Source organism: Asparagus officinalis, chromosome 6, assembly GCF_001876935.1.
Source record: "Asparagus officinalis chromosome 6, Aspof.V1, whole genome shotgun sequence".
NCBI lineage: Eukaryota > Viridiplantae > Streptophyta > Magnoliopsida > Asparagales > Asparagaceae > Asparagus > Asparagus officinalis.
Genome location: NC_033799.1, coordinates 64,010,168 through 64,029,759, shown reverse-complemented (window position 1 = coordinate 64,029,759; position 19,592 = coordinate 64,010,168). Strand labels below are relative to the sequence as shown.

At 37.1% G+C, this 19,592-nt stretch overlaps 1 protein-coding gene across 1 annotated transcript in view; it reads left to right on the top strand.

Annotated features, from left to right (window-relative positions):
* LOC109846248 (zinc phosphodiesterase ELAC protein 2-like) overlaps positions 1,508 to 19,592 on the top strand; it is a 28,535-nt gene continuing 10,450 nt past the window's right edge. The window contains exon 1 of the mRNA XM_020415470.1: positions 1,508 to 1,861. Coding sequence (XP_020271059.1) covers positions 1,508 to 1,861 — 354 coding nt within the window. The remainder of the gene's footprint in view (positions 1,862 to 19,592) is intronic.

The window sequence follows — 19,592 nt, the reverse complement described above, 5'->3', positions numbered from 1 at the left end:
AGACTTGAGTGACCCGCGGCTTGGAGGGTCAGTCTTGAGTGATCCGTATTTTTTGATCTTTTCGGCCGCCGTATTGGACTTTGGCCTTCATACTTTGTGTAGTCTTGGTGGCTTCTTTTCCACTTCTTCCTCCTGCATCTTTTTTACCTTTTGCACAAGAATTCGCGTGTGCGTAAGCAGTGTGCGACTCTTTTGGATTCGCTCCTCAAGAGTTAAACGAGTTCTTTTGACTTGAATCCATTAACTTGTTGATGATTTAGAGGAGGGGGCGTTTGCTCGCTGCTGCAACACTTGACGCCTTCTGAGTTTCAGATCTGCATCGTAGCAGATCTCGTCAAAAGGCTCCAAAGCCTTGGCGAATCAGCATGCGAGGCATTGACGCTGCCTTTGGCAAGCTCCCTTTGACAAAATATGCACGCCTTCAGTACTCAACTCCTTGATTGAGGAGAAGTTCAGATCTGTAGCTCCGACTTCATTGGAGGCCGGAGGGGCGTTGCTAGATGCAGCTATTGCAGCAATGGGGGCGTTGATCTTCCCATGCTTGCTAAGGGCAGAGGATCTGGAGGAGGAGGACGACAGATATTCCTTGAACTTCTGTTGGTCGAACTCGTACTTGACCTTTTCATCAACCGGGATCCGGATCTGAGGTTGCGACACGACAGTCTCGCAGCGAGACTGTTGGCTCCCACTGTGGTCTCCGGTTTGTTTACGTCGAAAATAGTCTTCATTATCAAATTCATTTCAACATTGATCGTTTACAAATGAATTCAAATAACAAAAATAAAGATTATAACTTTCTAGAAAAAAACACAAGAACTGTTTATCAACTCTTGCTTGCGTGGGGTTTTCACCTGTGCTGGGGATGTTGATATCCGTGGATGACCGCGGATCAGATCCGGTTGCCGGAAAATTGACAGAGCTACTACTTCACCAAGGAAGTATTCGCTTGAAGCACTAAAATCGACTAAGCGAAATCAGTAGCTCTTATCGAGATTAAGACTAAGCCTAATCTCAAGGAACAGATGGGGGGGAATACGGGTGTAGATCCTTCGAAAGCCTTCCTCTTTATGCTGAAGTTCGTCGGGATCTGATTGACCTTCGCTAAAATTTCGTGGTCCTTGACTCCTTAATTCAGCAACACCTCTCCCTCTTGATAATAATTCGCCCTCGTAGAATGGAGGCCCTATGCTTGTATTTATAGGGTACCAGATGAGGGTATTTGGATAAGAATGAATGATTTGACCCTATCTTCAGTTAATAACGGCCTAACCACGTTTATGGATGATATCCAATTAGTTGGGAAGCTCTAGAACGAACAAATCCTGAGAAAACAACAAAATAACAGTCGAAAACGCGTTTGAGGGTCGGAACTGCGCAACACGCGCTGCTGACCGCAGGGGGCGCGCGTCAGCTGCCGCTGTCCTGCGTTGGCGCTGGAGTTTTGCCCTCTTCCCGAAAACCCCAAAAAGCCTTAAAAGTCCCCAAAAAACCCACCAAGAAAAGAAAAATGCTCCACATCTCAAGCCTCAAGCTTCTATCCTCAACCCCTCTCCTCAAACTCCCCTTCTCCTCTCCCTCTTCTCTCTTCTTCAACCCTAAAACCCCATCAAAACTCCATCACTCCCACTTCACAGTCCTCTCCTATTACAGTCGCAGGGACAGGAGGAAAGGACGAGGGGGCTCTGCCCCTCAGAGAAGAGGGAGGAGCACTATTACAGAGGTCGAGATGGAGGAGAAGAAGGAAGCGATGGGGGGATTCAATAAGAGGAGGGCGGAGGGGAGAGATGCAGGGGGGAAGCGGAGGAATTTGCAGCAGAAGGTTCAGAGATTGAATCCAGTTAGCACTATCTGTTACGTTCAGGTGAGGATTTTGGGATTTTTCCTCCTTTCTTTTGGCTTATTTAACTTTGATGTTTTGAATGCCTATTTGAACAATTTGCAGAAGTTTTCAAATTGACGTTTCTTTGACAATTTGATACCCAAAGCCTTAAATTTGTTCCTTACTTTCCACAAACTCGAAAAGCTGAAATTTTGGAAGAATTTTTTCCCTCTTTCACTTTTTATGTTGATATTCTTGAACAAAATTGACGTTAATTTTTTTTTCCTTGGCGCTTTGTGGTATTAGATTGTCAAAATTTAACTTTAGGGTATTAAAGCTAAGAAGGGTGAAACTTTGGGAAATTGAATTGCAAGTGACCCTTTTTACCGATTTTCGTTTGGTTAATTTGGGTTTATGGGTCTTCCTTTTTGTGAGATTTTCAATATATATGTGGAGGAACTTAGTTCCAAGCGTAAATTTTTATGCTTACTAGTAAGATGGTTCATTCTCATCCAATCAATCAAATGGGGGATCACATTCACATAGATTGGAGAGTGGATGAAAATGAGACACCTCACTACGAAGCCCAAATTTTGTACTTGGTACCAACTTCCTACATTTTTCTCACACACATATATAAGCGTATGATGAGATGGTGAGATGGACATTTTACACCGTTAGATTGAAATTAATGGTAAGATTTAAACTAATAGGTTAATTAATTAAAGATATGTGGTCCCCATATTTATTTATTTTCCCTGCCAAATATTCTCTAAAATTTCCATATCCTCCCTTACTCCTCTCTCTTATTTGGGTTCTGGTTCAGGTTCGGGTTAGTGGGTTTGGGTTCGACTTCAGGTTAATGGGTTCGAGTTAAGATTAGGGTTATGGTTAACGGGTTTGGGTTAGGGTTAGTGTTCAAGTTAGGATTCGGGTTCATGCAAGGTTAGCGTTAGGGTTAGAGAAGATTTAGTAGGAAAATTAAATAAATGTGGGGGTCACATATCTTTAATTAATTAACCTATTGGTTTAAATCTAACCATTAATTTGAATCTAACCATCTCACCGTATTGTTTCTACACACACACATACGTATACATATACGTACATGTATATATATATGTACATATACGTATAGAACCCATCGTGATTTGACCCTCCGTCGAGCCATATAAAAAGTTCTATTCATTCGAAACCGTTAAAAATGATACGAGTGGATGAATGGTCAAACCACGACGGGTTCACCCCAAATTTAGTGTGTTTGGGGTTTTAGAATATGTAGATCAAGTTCAACGAAGCGGATCATCCACAATGTAGCTCAATCAAGTGATTATCAATGACTAAGAAACTTAGTGGACGTCCACTTAAGTTGACATAAATTTTTCTCTTTCTCTCTTTCTCTATATATATATATAGATAGATAGATAGATAGAGAGAGAGAGACTCCTATTAACTTAAGTTGATGTCCATCAAACTTTCTAGCCACTCATTTATTATTATAAAAAACCTTTTCATATCATGCAAGCATTCCTAGGCAATAGGAGTGGTTAAAAAGTTTGGTGGATAACTTTTTGCTATCCACTTAAGTTGACACAAGTTTTGCTCTCTCTATATATAGGAAATAAAGCTGGTGATAGAGTTATTTCTGGATTGTTTTTGGCTGATCTTGTGGTTTTGTCTTTTTTTGTAATAATCATTTCGAATTCCTTTTATTAGTTAAGTCTCGTGAATCCTTGAGGGATTGCACTTTTATGTAGTTGTAAACAAGGTTGTTTGGTACATTGCAAGTGCAATTACAACAAGGGCATGCAGGAAATGTTACATGTAGCATTTTTTGTAGGAAGTTACCTAAAATTTGGTTGTTTGGATAACTACATTTTTATTCAAGGTTATCGATAGCGGATATCGTCGCGTAGCGGTGAGGCGCTGTTAAGGCTATTTCGGGCTATTGCGGCAAAATAACGGTAAAAAGCGCAAAGTCAAATAGCGATCTAATTTAGATATGTATAAATACTAAAAAAAATTAAAGAAAAATCTAAAAAATCTAAAAGTACATATTGGATGATTTAAAGAGATCTTAAACATGAATGGACATGTAACCATTACGTAATACCGATGATGACTGGAGGAGTCAAAAAGTCGTCGTCTTCGAGAAGAAGAGCTTAGCGGTGACAGGTCTTCCCTAAGAGGAGCTCACGATGAAGGAGGTGAGAGGAAATATCAAGGTAGGTGCCAGAGGTTATGAGAGGTGGCGGGAGTATGCTGAAAATTACAGGAGACGGTGGAATGCAATGGTCAAGGGTTGAGTTTAATTTTAAAAAAATAAATCTCAAACCACTTTTAAATAGAGGTTATGAGAGGTGGCAGGAGTATGCTGAAAATCACAGAAGACGGTGGAATACAATGGTCAAGGGTTGAGTTTAATTTTAAAAAAATAAGTCTCAAACCACTTTTAAATAGTGGTCAAAAAGCAAATTTCGAATGCAATCGCTCACTATTTACCGTTATGACACACTATTGATCGTTTTTACGAACAAATATATTCCATAATATATCACCGTTATTGCGTGATAGCGTAGCGGGCGATAGCGTCGCGGGAAGGGACCGCTAACGCTATTAACGCCGCTATCGCGGGGCTATTTACCGCTATTTATAACAGTGTTTTTATTGTAGCTAATGTATTTCCAAATACAAATTTGACGTTCAGTTAGTCGCAAAACCCATTAGATCTGCAATTTGTACTGTAGAAAATGCTTTTCCATGGCAGTCAAGTGTTTATCTCTCTACAAATTAAAAAAAGATCTACATTTTGAGTTAGAATCCACTAATTTGATGACATGTCATTAGTTTTTACTTCTTTTATTGTGGTTAATGCAAGGACGTATGACTTTTGTTGCATGCTATGTTACCTAGGTACTTCTATCTGAAGTTGTATGACACGTACCCATACCTGTACCGAAATTCTTTGGACACTCCTTGCATATATGCATATATTTATTTGAGCTTGTACTCAATTATACAAAACATGATTTAGTTTAAAACACTTTTGATGCACTCCTTGGACGTATATCCTACACTTTACATCCACTTATTGAAATTTAGTGGACATAAGTCGGATTCCAAACTATGATTTTGAAGTGTCCTTTGGGTGTCTAGTTAAAAAATGAATAGCTTTCTAATATGTACATATTTATATAGACATGTCCTTGTACCCTACGTTATACATTTTGTTGTGTTCCGTACCTGTACCAGCACTACCTGTACCTATTCCTGAAGGATATCGTGCTATATCTACATGCATAATACACAGTGGAAGACATGTATGTACAAAAATACTAAGCATGTAGAGAGCATGAAATATTCATATGGATCGTCTAATTAAATCTAACATGATCCTTATTATTAAGTGAGCATAGAAGAGTTAGAAAGTCATACTTTCGTAGCGTGATTCGATGGAATATCGAATAACCCCTAGCTCTTGCTCATTGTAGTAGAAAATCTCCTCGTAGTGGATCTCTAAGTCTTCAAGTGGGCTTGATAAAAAAGGAGTCTTCTTAAGACACAAGGCAAGATATCTACCCCGGGGTTCTTAAAATCCTACTACTTCCTCTTGCACAAGGCAAGATATCTACCCCGGGGTTCTTAAAATCCTACTACTTCCTCTTGCTCAAAGATTGCTAAAGTTTAGTAAGAGGAGAGCTCTCTTTTATTCTCTTATGGAAAAAAACACTTAGCCAATTTTTCATTAACCTTTCCATAAGAAAAAGAGCTCATATTTATAGAGTGAAATGTGTTCATGATATGAATGACTCATCCTATGAGTCATGCAATGAATCATCAAAAATTAATGATTAATCAAGTGAGTCATGCAATGAATCATCTTATGAATCATTACATTTCAAAACCATGTGCTAATAAACCATGTGCTCAAATCATACCACTAAGTGACTCATCTCATGACTCATTATACATGTTATGTGTATTTCATAAATAAGAATACTAAATTATTATCACTAATATAATATTTCATAAATACGGTATATAGTATTATTCCAATCTTTAACTAATTAGTCACTATATGACCAAATAAATCAAGAGTTGACCAAAAGTCAACTGTTGACCAAAAAGTCAACTAGTTGACTAAAAGTTAACTTTATGGGAAAAATACTGGAATTCATTTCCTAAGCACATAGCATTCCGATTTTACCGATATACATAACCGTTTATGTGTATCCGGAAGAAATCATATATGCGTATCAATCATACGCATCACTCCATAAATTGTGTTTCATAGGATTCAAGTACGCGCTTGGTGTGACTCTAGGGCCCAACTTAAAAAACTCGGTAGTGGATCATATCCATAAGTACAACAGAGGTGCTAGCTACACATGAAGACCACCCGGGTATAAGTTGTGATAAAGGTCTGTAAGATGCTTATCCAATTTTATCAGGACCACTCAATGATAATACCGTACAGTCCGGTCTCTTAGTCAAACCATGTTAAACTATTGAGTCTAGGGTATGGCAAACTGTCAAACCCTAATAGCTTGATTAGTGTTTATTGATATTAAACTCATAACCTATAAGATCAAACTGACACTCAGTTTATCTTATTCACCTTGGCCAAGGATTTTCAGGCTATAGTTATATCAAACAATCTTATGACATCAACCCCTATACTGGGAGAGACGAATCCCTTCTTGGCATCTCAATATCTACTTATGTCTCGGGATGTACCCAACAAGAACCGTTATGCACAATTCAATAAGAACTGTGGTTAGGTAAAAGTCTAAATACATCTTTACTGACATATAAGATATTGCACTCATGCCTCAGGTCAAGAGACTACTATGTACTATATCACTTGAGAACTTCTATTTGACAGTTAAGTATATTACCAACTAGATGTTCTCGGCGAGTCGTTCAGTCAACTCATTCACTAATGAGTCACCTGTATACTGTATCTTGATGTCTCACATCAATGATCTAAGAGATTGATCATCTCCTTCAAAAGGAGAAATAAAGCATACACTAGTCTAAACCAAAGTGATGATGTCCTATCTCAACACTTCATCAACTAGGAACATTTTAGAATATACGTTACCGACTAATCAGATCTCTTCATTACGATCACTATCCGAAATGTCTGATAGTCTAGTATTTATTCTAAGGATATTATCTGTATTTTTAGAACATCAGATAAATCTGATCAAAATAGCATACTATCATTTTGAACAAGGATGTTATATACATATAGGTCCCGTTATAATATACAATAATTACCTGCAGGGCACCTATATCTAACAAACTCCCACTTGTACTAAGGCCAATTATTATAGTATCTAATACCCAATAGCTCAACAAGTTTCTCAAATTGTGAACGAGCAATTGCCTTTGTGAATGGATCTGCTATATTATTTTTTGTGTCTACTCTTTCAATCTTGATCTCCCGGCGATCAATTATCTCCCTGATCAAGTGATACTTCCTCAGAATGTGTCTGGACTTATGGTGAGATCGGGGTTCCTTTGTCAGAGCTATTGCAGCATTATTATCACAGTATAAAGGTACTGGATATTTAATGGTGGGAACAACTTCCAGCTCTAAAAGGAACTTCCTCATCCAGACAACTTCTTTAGCTGCATCATTAGCTGCAATGTATTCAGCTTCCATAGTCGAGTCTGCTACTGTATCCTGCTTGGAACTTTTCCAGCTGACACCTCTATTGAGGGTGAAAACATATCCTGATACAGACTTACTATCATCGATATCGCTCTGAAAGCTTGAGTCGGAAAAAGCTTCCATTCAGAGGTTATTTTTACCGTATATCAAAAATAACTCCTTAGTCCTTTTAAGGTACTTAAGTATATTCTTGATCGTTTTTTAGTGCTCTTCTCCATGATCAGATTGGTATCTACTTACCAAACTGAGTGAATAAGCGATATCTGGTCTAGTACATAACATGACATACATGATCAATCCTACTGCCAAGGCATAAGGAATTAGACTCATGCGTTTCCTCTCTTCATCAGTCCGGGGAGACATCTTTTTAGAGAGGGAGATTCCAGGAGATGCATGTACAAAATCTTTCTTGGAGTTTTTCATGCTAAACCGTTTTAGCACTTTGCCAATGTATCTAGATTACGATAATCCTAACATCCTTTTAGATCTATCTCTATAGATCTGAATACCCAGTACACAGGATGCTTCACCTAAATCTTTCATGAAAAATCTTTTTGATAGCCAAATTTTAACCGCTTGTAATGACGGTATGTCATTACCAATTAAGAGTATATCGTCTACATATAAAATAAGAAATGATATAATACTCCTAATTATCCTTTTATACACACATGGTTCATCTGGATTTTTAATGAAACCAAACTCTTTGATAGCATCATCAAAACAGATGTTCCATATCCGCGATGCTTGCTTCAGTCCATAAATAGATTTAAGCAATCTACATGCTTTTTCACTGCTCCCACTGATTACAAAACCCTCTGGTTGCGTCATATATATGCACTCTTCTAAATCACCATTTAGAAATACAGTTTTAACGTCCATTTGTCAGATCTCATAGTCATAGTGAGCAGCTATAGCAAATAGGATCCGAATAGACTTGAGCATAGCCACTGGAGAAAAAGTTTCATCGTAGTCCAAACCAGGTCTTTGACGAAAACCTTTAGCTACCAGTCTAGCTTTAAAAGTCTCTACTTTTTCATCTACACCCAATTTTTTCTTAAACAACCATTTACAACCTATGAGTATCACCCATTTAGGAGCATTGCCTAATATCCTTACTTTGTTGGTGTACATAGAGTCTATTTCAGATTTCATTGCATTATGCCAAGCAACAGAGTCCTACTCTCAGAGGCTTGCTGATAATTTAAAGGTTCGTCATCATCTATGACGTGATCTAACATGCCACCCTCAACTAAAAAATTATATTGTGTCTTAGGTGCATGAGATCACCTTGGATATCTGTGGAGTGGTTGAGGTTCTTCTGGTATAACTGAATTTGCTGGTTCCACTAATTTATCAGTAATATTTTGTATCTTTGAAATTTCTTCCAGTTCTACCATGCTCCCACTAATTTCTTTTTCAAGAAATTCCTTCTCTGAGAAGGTGGCATGCCGAGAAATAATTATCTTTTGTTCATCGATGTGATAGAATTGATATCCAATGGAATTCTTTGGATATCCTACAAATTTGCATAATACTGAGCGTGCCTCTTAACTTTTTTGGGATCTTGCTTCTTTACATAAGCATGACATCCCCAAATCTTAATATAATTAAGATATGGTTTCTTCCCACTCCATATCTCATATGGAGGTTTAGGCACTCCTTTAGTTGGAACCTTATTCAGTAAGTGTGTTGCTGTTTCTAATGCATACCCCCAGAATAAAAAAGGTAACTCAGTGTTACTCATCATGAAACGTACCATATCTAATAGGGTACGATTCCTTCTTTCTGACACGCCGTTAAGCTGTGGTGTAAAGGGTGGAGTAACCTGAGAGAGAATCCCATTCTCTTTTAAAATACCTAAGAATTTCGAGCTCAAGTATTCACCTCCTCGATCCGATCGAAGAATTTTAACTTTCTTGCCCGTTTGGTTCTCTACTTTATTTTTGTACTCGATAAATTTCTCAAGTGCTTCAGATTTGTGTTTCATCACAAACACATGTCCAAACCTTAAAAAATCATCAGTAAAAGTAATAAAGTAGGAGCAGCCACCTCTGGTCATTGTAGACATAGGACCACATACATCATTATGTATCAGTCCTAAGAGTTCTGTAACTCTTACTCCAGTTCCTGTAAATAGAGTTTTGGTCATTTTATCTTTAAGACAAGACTTGCAAGTCTCATAAGACTCAAAGTCAAATGGATCTAAATATCCATGCTTATGAAGCTCGCCAAGTCTTTCTTTATTAATGTGACCAAGTCTGCAATGCCATAAGAAAGCGTCATTCATAACTGAGTGCTTTCTTTTATTAGTATGATAAGTGTTCAGAATTGTATTTTGATTAAGAATATAGATGCCATTGCACAATGTTCCATAAGCAATCAACTTTTGATTAAATATGATATTCATAACATTGTTCTCCAACTTAAATACATATCCATCTTTATCTAATAAAGATATGGATATTATATTACACATCATAGTTGGTACAAAATAGCAGCTATTTAAAATCAAAACGTTTCCATTTGGTAAAGCTAGATGAAAATCCCCTACTGCAAGTGCTGCAACTATTGCACCATTACCAACTTGCATAGTCATCTCTCCAGCTCCAAGTTTTCTATAACTTTCAAGTCCCTGTAACAAATTACAGATGTGAGATCCTGATCCGGTATCTAATACCCAGGATGTATGATTTATAGAAAAACAATTCTGAGTAACAAACACACCAGTAGATGAAGCAACAACTTGCTTATTCTTGGTGAGTGAGGCTAGGTATTCTGGGCAGTTCCTTTTCTAATGTCCTGACTTATGACAATGAAAGCATTCTGCTGTCATCATTTTTGCCTTTCCTTTATCCTTCTTGACAGCTTTCTTAACACATTTCCTTGGTTTAGTAGTTTTCTTCATTCATTTTTTCTTAGCAACCAATTTGTCAGAAGAGGAAGAAGATTGCCCTATAGCCAAGACTGGTGTTTGTCCCTTTTTTAAAGAACTTTCTTCCTGTCTTAACAAATTAAGCAAGGCAGGGCTCCAGATCCATCATCAAAAACTGTGATATGAATCGGGAGTATGCTGGTGTCAAGGACTGCAGAATGATATCTGTATATCTATCTGCATCTAGGCCTACGTTCAAAAGTTCAAGCTCATTGACATAGGCGATCATTTTGAGGACATGATCCCCAACAGAAGATCCCACAGTCATTTTCGTCTGGAACAGATTCCTAGACGCCGCGTACTTCATTTGTCGCGGTTGCTCGCCATACAGTTCTTCTGTATTACGAAATATGGATCTGATATCCATATTCTCATGTTGTCTCTGATGGACCAAATCCATAGAGGCAATGGTGAGGCATTGAGCAAGTGAACAATCTTTATCCCATGTATTGCGGATTTCAGTTTCCGCTATAGTGGGTTCTAGGCCTAGAACAGGTTCGGGTGCAGTGAGGACATATGCTACTTTGTCATAAGTTAGGGTAATTTTAACATTCCTCAACCAGTCTTTGTAATTAGGACCGGTTAACTTGTTCTGTTCCAATATGAGTTTTAAACCAGACATAATGGCCCGAAAGAGAGAAAATGTATTTTAGCAGATATTCAATACATAAAATAGATTTGGTTTAATTTTATCTAAGTTATGCCTCCCACTATTTTTCGAGTCCCTTAAAACCTTATAAGAGGTGATCGGAAAAAAACTTATTGTTTTCAAGTGAGATCAAGATCCAATTATCATTGAATGCATCAACCTTGGCGTATGTCAACAAATTGACACATTCAATAATTGGTAGACAACGTTTGTCTTTTACACTCTTGTAATTCTTGATATGATTTTATCCCTAGTCTTTTATGACCTTGACGTATGCCAAAAAATCATAAAATGCTAGTCAAGTTTGTACCCATCATTTCTTGACTGGCTTAAATTTAACTTATGCAAACTCTTGACGTATGCCAACAAAGTTGCATAACCAACTTAAGCTATCCTTATATCTTATATACAGATGAATACTATTTAGCCATAGAATAGTTATGCCTTGACGTATGCCAACAAACATAGTATTTATAAGCTTAATAGTATTTAACTAAAAATAATGGAGGGCTACGGACGATTTCTCAAATCTTTTACCGTAATCGAACTTGATATAGTTTAAAGATGCTCTATATTTATACTTGCAACAATTAAACTAGCCAGGAAAGCGCAAGATTGGTGGGAGGGTTCCGAGCTATTCACCGGAAATATTTATCGGACCTTAATTAAGTAACCACTTTTCTTTAAGATTATAACGCGAAAGATTGGGCATCACCCCTAATCTTAAGTTGGGTATCACCCCATTAGCTATACATAATCACTTTCCTTAGACACTAGCTAAAAGTTGGTTCTAAATACATCTCTTTTAACTTTTTGAGATTTATTTATTTTTCACACTAACGCGATGTTAATGTCGATCTCACCACTCTATGGTCAATAAACTCTTATTGCCATGTCTCACAAAGTTTAAAAAACAAGTTTTTATGATAAAAATTATTCTCTAGTGAGACAGAGATATAAACTTTGCAAAAAAATAGCACCCAATTGTATTGACATCTATAATTTGGGGCACAACCAACATATCAACATATGTAATGTAAAACTTATATACATTTTAGCAAGCCATATGCAACTCCTTACAGTGCTTGCTTCCTTGGTAGTGGACAACTAAAGAAAATAAAATACAACTACACTAATTACATTTTAGCAAGCCATATGCAACTCCTTACAGTGCTTGCTCCCTTGCAAACTCTGTATTATTACAATCATATAAACATAGGACGTGCAAGCCCCATTTATAATGGAAAAACCATCTCGTAGGATGAGTAATAATATGGCATTAAATGTAAAGCAAAAGCTATAAATAAAATAACTAAACAAAGCAATCATACCCCCCACACCCGAACAAGGGCCTATACCCGTAGGCGTAGCCCATGATCGGTGAGCAAGTGCCTAAACCCGTAGGCGTAGCCCATACTCGGGGAGGGAAGATGTCGTAAATAATTATTACATTTCTAACTTTATTACATCAATACAAAACATACAAGAGAATAGTTGTCCACTACCATCCATAAACATAACATCCATGCAAAATGATAAATCATATAACTTAATCAACATTAAGAAATATGCATCTATCTAGTTATGCAACATATTAGAAACTAGATAGCATAAGGATTATCCAAACTCAAAAAAGACTAACAAGTTTCTAACATACAACTACACTAGTTGTAATTAATTATTTTACAAGATAACTTGAATTAATTAACTAGTTTCATCTAAACTAGAAATTAGAAGCAAGAACAAGGTCCTCCATGAGTTAGATGTACATGTTAAGATTCAATTAGATTGAACCATGGCTCTGATACCATGAAGGATATCGTGCTATATCTACATGCATAATACACAGCGGAAGACATGTATGTACAAAAATACTAAGCATGTAGAGAGCATGAAATATTCATATGGATCGTCTAATTAAATCTAACATGATCCTTATTATTAAGTGAGCATACAAGAGTTAGAAAGTCATACTTTCGTAGCGTGATTCGATGGAAGATCGAATAACCCCTAGCTCTTGCTCCTTGTAGTAGAAAATCTCCTCGTAGTGGATCTCCAAGTCTTCAAGTGAGCTTGATAAAAAGACTTGATAAAAAGGGAGTCTTCTTAAGACACAAGGCAAGATATCCACACCGGGGTTCTTAAAATCCTACTACTTCCTTTTGCTCAAAGATTACTAAAGTTTAGTAAGAGGAGAACTCTCTTTTATTCTCTTATGGAAAAAAACACTTAGCCAATTTTTCATTAACCTTTCCATAAGAAAAAGAGCTCATATTTATAGAGTGAAATGTGTTCATGATATGAATGACTCATCCTATGAGTCATGCAATGAATCATCAAAAATTAATGATTAATCAAGTGAGTCATGCAATGAATCATCTTATGAATCATTACATTTCAAAACCATGTGCTAATAAACCATGTGCTCAAACCATACCACTAAGTGACTCATCTCATGACTCATTATACATGGTATGTGTATTTCATAAATAAGAATACCAAATTATTATCACTAATACAATATTTTATAAATACGGTATATAGTATTATTCCAATCTTTAACTAATTAGTCACTATATGACCAAATAAATCAAGAGTTGACCAAAAGTCAACTGTTGACCAAAAAGTCAACTAGTTGACTAAAAGTTAACTTTATGGGAAAAATACTGGAATTCATTTCCTAAGCACATAGCATTTCGATTTTACCGATATACATAACCGTTTATGTGTATCCGGAAGAAATCATATATGCGTATCAATCATACGCATCACTCCATAAATTGTGTTTCATAGGATTCAAGTACGCGCTTGGTGTGACTCTAGGGCCCAACTTAAAAAACTCGGTAGTGGATCATATCCATAAGTACAACAGAGGTGTTAGCTACACATGAAGACCACCCGGGTATAAGTTGTGATAAAGGTCTGTAAGATGCTTATCCAATTTTATCAGGACCACTCAATGATAATACCGTACAGTCCGGTCTCTTCGTCAAACCATGTCAAACTATTGAGCCTAGGGTATGGCAAACTGTCAAACCCTAATAGCTTGATTAGTGTTTATTGATATTAAACTCATAACCTATAAGATCAAACTGACACTCAGTTTATCTTATTCACCTTGGCCAAGGATTTCCAGGCTATAGTTATATCAAACAATCTTATGACATCAACCCCTATACTGGGAGAGACGAATCCCTTCTTGGCATCTCAATATCTACTTATGTCTCGGGATGTACCCAACAAGAACCGTTATGCACAATTCAATAAGAACTGTGGTTAGGTAAAAGTCTAAATACATCTTTACTGACATATAAGATATTGCACTCATGCCTCAGGTCAAGAGACTACTATGTACTATATCACTTGAGAACTTCTATTTGACAGTTAAGTATATTACCAACTAGATGTTCTCGGCGAGTCGTTCAGTCAACTCATTCACTAATGAGTCACCTGTATACTGTATCTTGATGTCTCACATCAATGATCTAAGAGATTGATCATCTCCTTCAAAAGGAGAAATAAAGCATACACTAGTCTAAACCAAAGTGATGATGTCCTATCTCAACACTTCATCAACTAGGAACATTTTAGAATATACGTTACCGACTAATCAGATCTCTTCATTACGATCACTATCCGAAATGTCTGATAGTCTAGTATTTATTCTAAGGACATTATCTGTATATTTAGAACATCAGATAAATCTGACCAAAATAGCATACTATCATTTTGAACAAGGATGTTATATACATATAGGTCCTGTTACAATATACAATAATTGCCTGCAGGGCACCTATATCTAACAAACTCCCACTTGCACTAAGGCCAATTATAGTATCTAATACCCAATAGCTCAACAAGTTTCTCAAATTGTGAACGAGCAATTGCCTTTGTGAATGGATCTGCTATATTATCTTTTGTGTCTACTCTTTCAATCTTGATCTCCCGGCGATCAACTATCTCCCTGATCAAGTGATACTTCCTCAGAATGTGTCTGGACTTATGGTGAGATCGGGGTTCCTTTGTCAGAGCTATTGCAGCATTATTATCACAGTATAAAGGTACTGGATCTTTAATGGTGGGAACAACTTCCAGCTCTAAAAGGAACTTCCTCATCCAGACAGCTTCTTTAGCTGCATCATTAGCTGCAATGTATTCAGCTTCCATAGTCGAGTCTGCTACTGTATCCTGCTTGGAACTTTTCCAGCTGACAGCTCCTCTATTGAGGGTGAAAACATATCCTGATACAGACTTACTATCATCGATATCGCTCTGAAAGCTTGAGTCGGAAAAAGCCTCCATTCGGAGGTCACTTTTACCGTATATCAAAAATAACTCTTTAGTCCTTTTAAGGTACTTAAGTATATTCTTGACCGCTTTCCAGTGCTCTTCTCCATGATCAGATTGGTATCTACTTACCAAACTGAGTGAATAAGCGATATCTGGTCTAGTACATAACATGGCATACATGATCGATCCTACTGCCGAGGCATAAGGAATTAGACTCATGCGTTTCCTCTCTTCATCAGTCCGGGGAGACATCTTTTTAGAGAGGGAGATTCCAGGAGATGCAGGTACAAAACCTTTCTTGGAATTTTCCATGCTAAACCGTTTTAGCACTTTGCCAATGTATCTAGATTGCGATAATCCTAACATCCTTTTAGATCTATCTCTATAGATCTGAATACCCAGTATACAGGATGCTTCACCTAAATCTTTCATGGAAAATCTTTTTGATAGCCAAATTTTAACCGCTTGTAATGACGGTATGTCATTACCGATTAAGAGTATATCGTCTACATATAAAATAAGAAACGATATAATACTCCCAATTATCCTTTTATACACACATGGTTCATCTGGATTTTTGATGAAACCAAACTCTTTGATAGCATCATCAAAACAGATGTTCCATCTCCGTGATGCTTGCTTCAGTCCATAAATAGATTTAAGCAATCTACATGCTTTTCCACTGCTCCCACTAACTACAAAACCCTCTGGTTGCGTCATATATATGCACTCTTCTAAATCACCATTTAGAAATGCAGTTTTAACGTCCATTTGCCAGATCTCATAGTCATAGTGAGCAGCTATAGCAAGTAGGATCCGAATAGACTTGAGCATAGCCACTGGAGAAAAAGTTTCATCGTAGTCCAAACCAGGTCTTTGACGAAAACCTTTAGCTACCAGTCTAGCTTTAAAAGTCTCTACTTTTCCATCTACACCCAACTTTTTCTTAAACAACCATTTGCAACCTATGGGTATCACCCCTTTAGGAGCATTGTCTAATATCCATACTTTGTTGGTGTACATAGAGTCTATTTCAGATTTCATTGCATCATGCCAAGCAACAGAGTCCCTACTCTCAGAGGCTTGCTGATAACTTAAAGGTTCGTCATCATCTATGACGTGATCTAACATGCCACCTTCAACTAAAAAATTATATTGTGTCTTAGGTGCATGAGATCGCCTTGGATATCTGTGGAGTGGTTGAGGTTCTTCTGGTATAACTGAATTTGCTGGTTCCACTAATTTATCAGTAATATTTTGTATCTCTGAAATTTCTTCCAGTTCTACCATGCTCCCACTAATTTCTTTTTCAAGAAATTCCTTCTCTAAGAAGGTGGCATGCCGAGAAACAATTATCTTTTGTTCATCGATGTGGTAGAATTGATATCCAATGGAATTCCTTGGATATCCTACAAATTTGCATAATACTGAGCGTGCCTCTAACTTTTTGGGATCTTGCTTCTTTACATAAGCATGACATCCCCAAATCTTAATATAATTAAGATGTGGTTTCTTCCCACTCCATATCTCATATGGAGGTTTAGGCACTGCTTTAGTTGGAACCCTATTCAGTAAGTGTGTTGCTGTTTCTAATGCATACCCCCAGAATGAAAAAGGTAACTCAGTGTTACTCATCATGGAACGTACCATATCTAATAGGGTACGATTCCTTCTTTCTGACACGCCGTTAAGCTGTGGTGTAAAGGGTGGAGTAACCTGAGAGAGAATCCCATTCTCTTTTAAAATACCTAAGAATTCCGAGCTCAAGTATTCACCTCCTCGATCCGATCGAAGAATTTTAACTTTCTTGCCCGTTTGGTTCTCTACTTCATTTTTGTACTCGATAAATTTCTCAAGTGCTTCAGATTTGTGTTTCATCAAAAACACATGTCCAAACCTTGAAAAATCATCAGTAAAAGTAATAAAGTAGGAGTAGCCACCTCTGGCCATTGTAGACATAGGACCACATACATCACTATGTATCAGTCCTAAGAGTTCTGTAACTCTTACTCCAGTTCCTGTAAATGGAGTCTTGGTCATTTTACCTTTAAGACAAGACTTGCAAGTCTCATAAGACTCAAAGTCAAATGGATCTAAATATCCATGCTTATGAAGCTCGCCAAGTCTTTCTTTATTAATGTGACCAAGTCTGCAATGCCATAAGAAAGCGTCATTCATAACTGAGTGCTTTCTTTTATTAGTGTGATAAGTGTTCAGAATTGTATTTTGATTAAGAATATAGATGCCATTGCACAATGTTCCATAAGCAATCAACTTTTGATTAAATATGATATTCATAACATTGTTCTCCAACTTAAATACATATCCATCTTTATCTAATAAAGATATGGATATTATATTACACATCATAGTTGGTACAAAATAGCAGCTATTTAAAATCAAAACGTTTCCATTTGGTAAAGCTAGATGAAAATCCCCTACTGCAAGTGCTGCAACTATTGCACCATTACCAACTTGCATAGTCATCTCTCCAGCTCCAAGTTTTCTATAACTTTTAAGTCCCTGTAACAAATTACAGATGTGAGATCCTGATCCGGTATCTAATACCCAGGATGTATGATTTATAGAAAAACAATTCTGAGTAACAAACACACCTGTAGATGAAGCAACAACTTGCTTATTCTTGGTGAGTGAGGCTAGGTATTCTGGGCAGTTCCTTTTCCAATGTCCTGACTTATGACAATGGAAGCATTCTGCTGTCATCATTTTTGCCTTTCCTTTATCCTTCTTGACAGCCTTCTTAACACCTTTCCTTGGTTTAGTAGTTTTCTTCATTCCTTTTTTCTTAGCAACCAATTTGCCAGAAGAGGAAGAAGATTGCCCTATAGCCAAGACTGGTGTTTGTCCCTTTTTCAAAGAACTTTCTTCCTGTCTTAACAAATTAAGCAAGGCAGGAAGAGTGGGCTCCAGATCCATCATCAAAAACTGTGATATGAATCGGGAGTATGCTGGTGTCAAGGACTGCAGAATGATATCTGTATATCTATCTGCATCTAGGCCTACGTTCAAAAGTTCAAGCTCATTGACATAGGCGATCATTTTGAGGACATGATCCCCAACAGAAGATCCCACAGTCATTTTCGTCTGGAACAGATTCCTAGACGCCGCGTACTTCATTTGTCGCGGTTGCTCGCCATACAGTTCTTCTGTATTACGAAATATGGATCTGATATCCATATTCTCATGTTGTCTCTGATGGACCAAATCCATAGAGGCAATGGTGAGGCATTGAGCAAGTGAACAATCTTTATCCCATGTATTGCGGATTTCAGTTTCCGCTATAGTGGGTTCTAGGCCTAGAACAGGTTCGGGCGCAGTGAGGACATATGCTACTTTGTCATAAGTTAGGGCAATTTTAACATTCCTCAACCAGTCTTTGTAATTAGGACCGGTTAACTTGTTCTGTTCCAATATGAGTTTTAAACCAGACATAATGGCCTGAAAGAGAGAGAAAAGGTATTTTAGCAGATGTTCAATACATAAAATAGATTTGGTTTATTTTTATCTAAGTTATGCCTCCCACTATTTTTCGAGTCCCTCAAAACCTTATAATAGGTGATCGGAAAACAACTCATTGTTTTCAAGTGGGATCAAGATCCAATTATCATTGAATGCATCAACCTTGGCGTATGTCAACAAATTAACACATTCAATAATTGGTAGACAACTTTTGTCTTTTACACTCTTGTAATTCTTGATATGATTTTACCCCTAGTCTTTTATGACCTTGACGTATGCCAACAAATCATAAAATGCTAGTCAAGTTTGTACCCATCATTTCTTGACTGGCTTAAATTTAACTTATGCAAACTCTTGACGTATGCCAACAAAGTTGCATAACCAACTTAAGCTATCCTTATATCTTATATACAGATGAATACTATTTAGCCATAGAATAGTTATGCCTTGACGTATGCCAACAAACATAGTATTTATAAGCTTAATAGTATTTAACTAAAATGATGGAGGGCTACGGACGATTTCTCAAATCTTTTACCGTAATCGAACTTGATATAGTTTAAAGATGCTCTATATTTATACTTGCAACAATTAAACTAGCCAGGAAAGCGCAAGATTGGTGGGAGGGTTCCGAGCTATTCACCGGGAATATTTATCGGACCTTAATTAAGTAACCACTTCTCTTTAAGACTATAGCGCGAAAGATTGGGCATCACCCCTAATCTTAAGTTGGGCATCA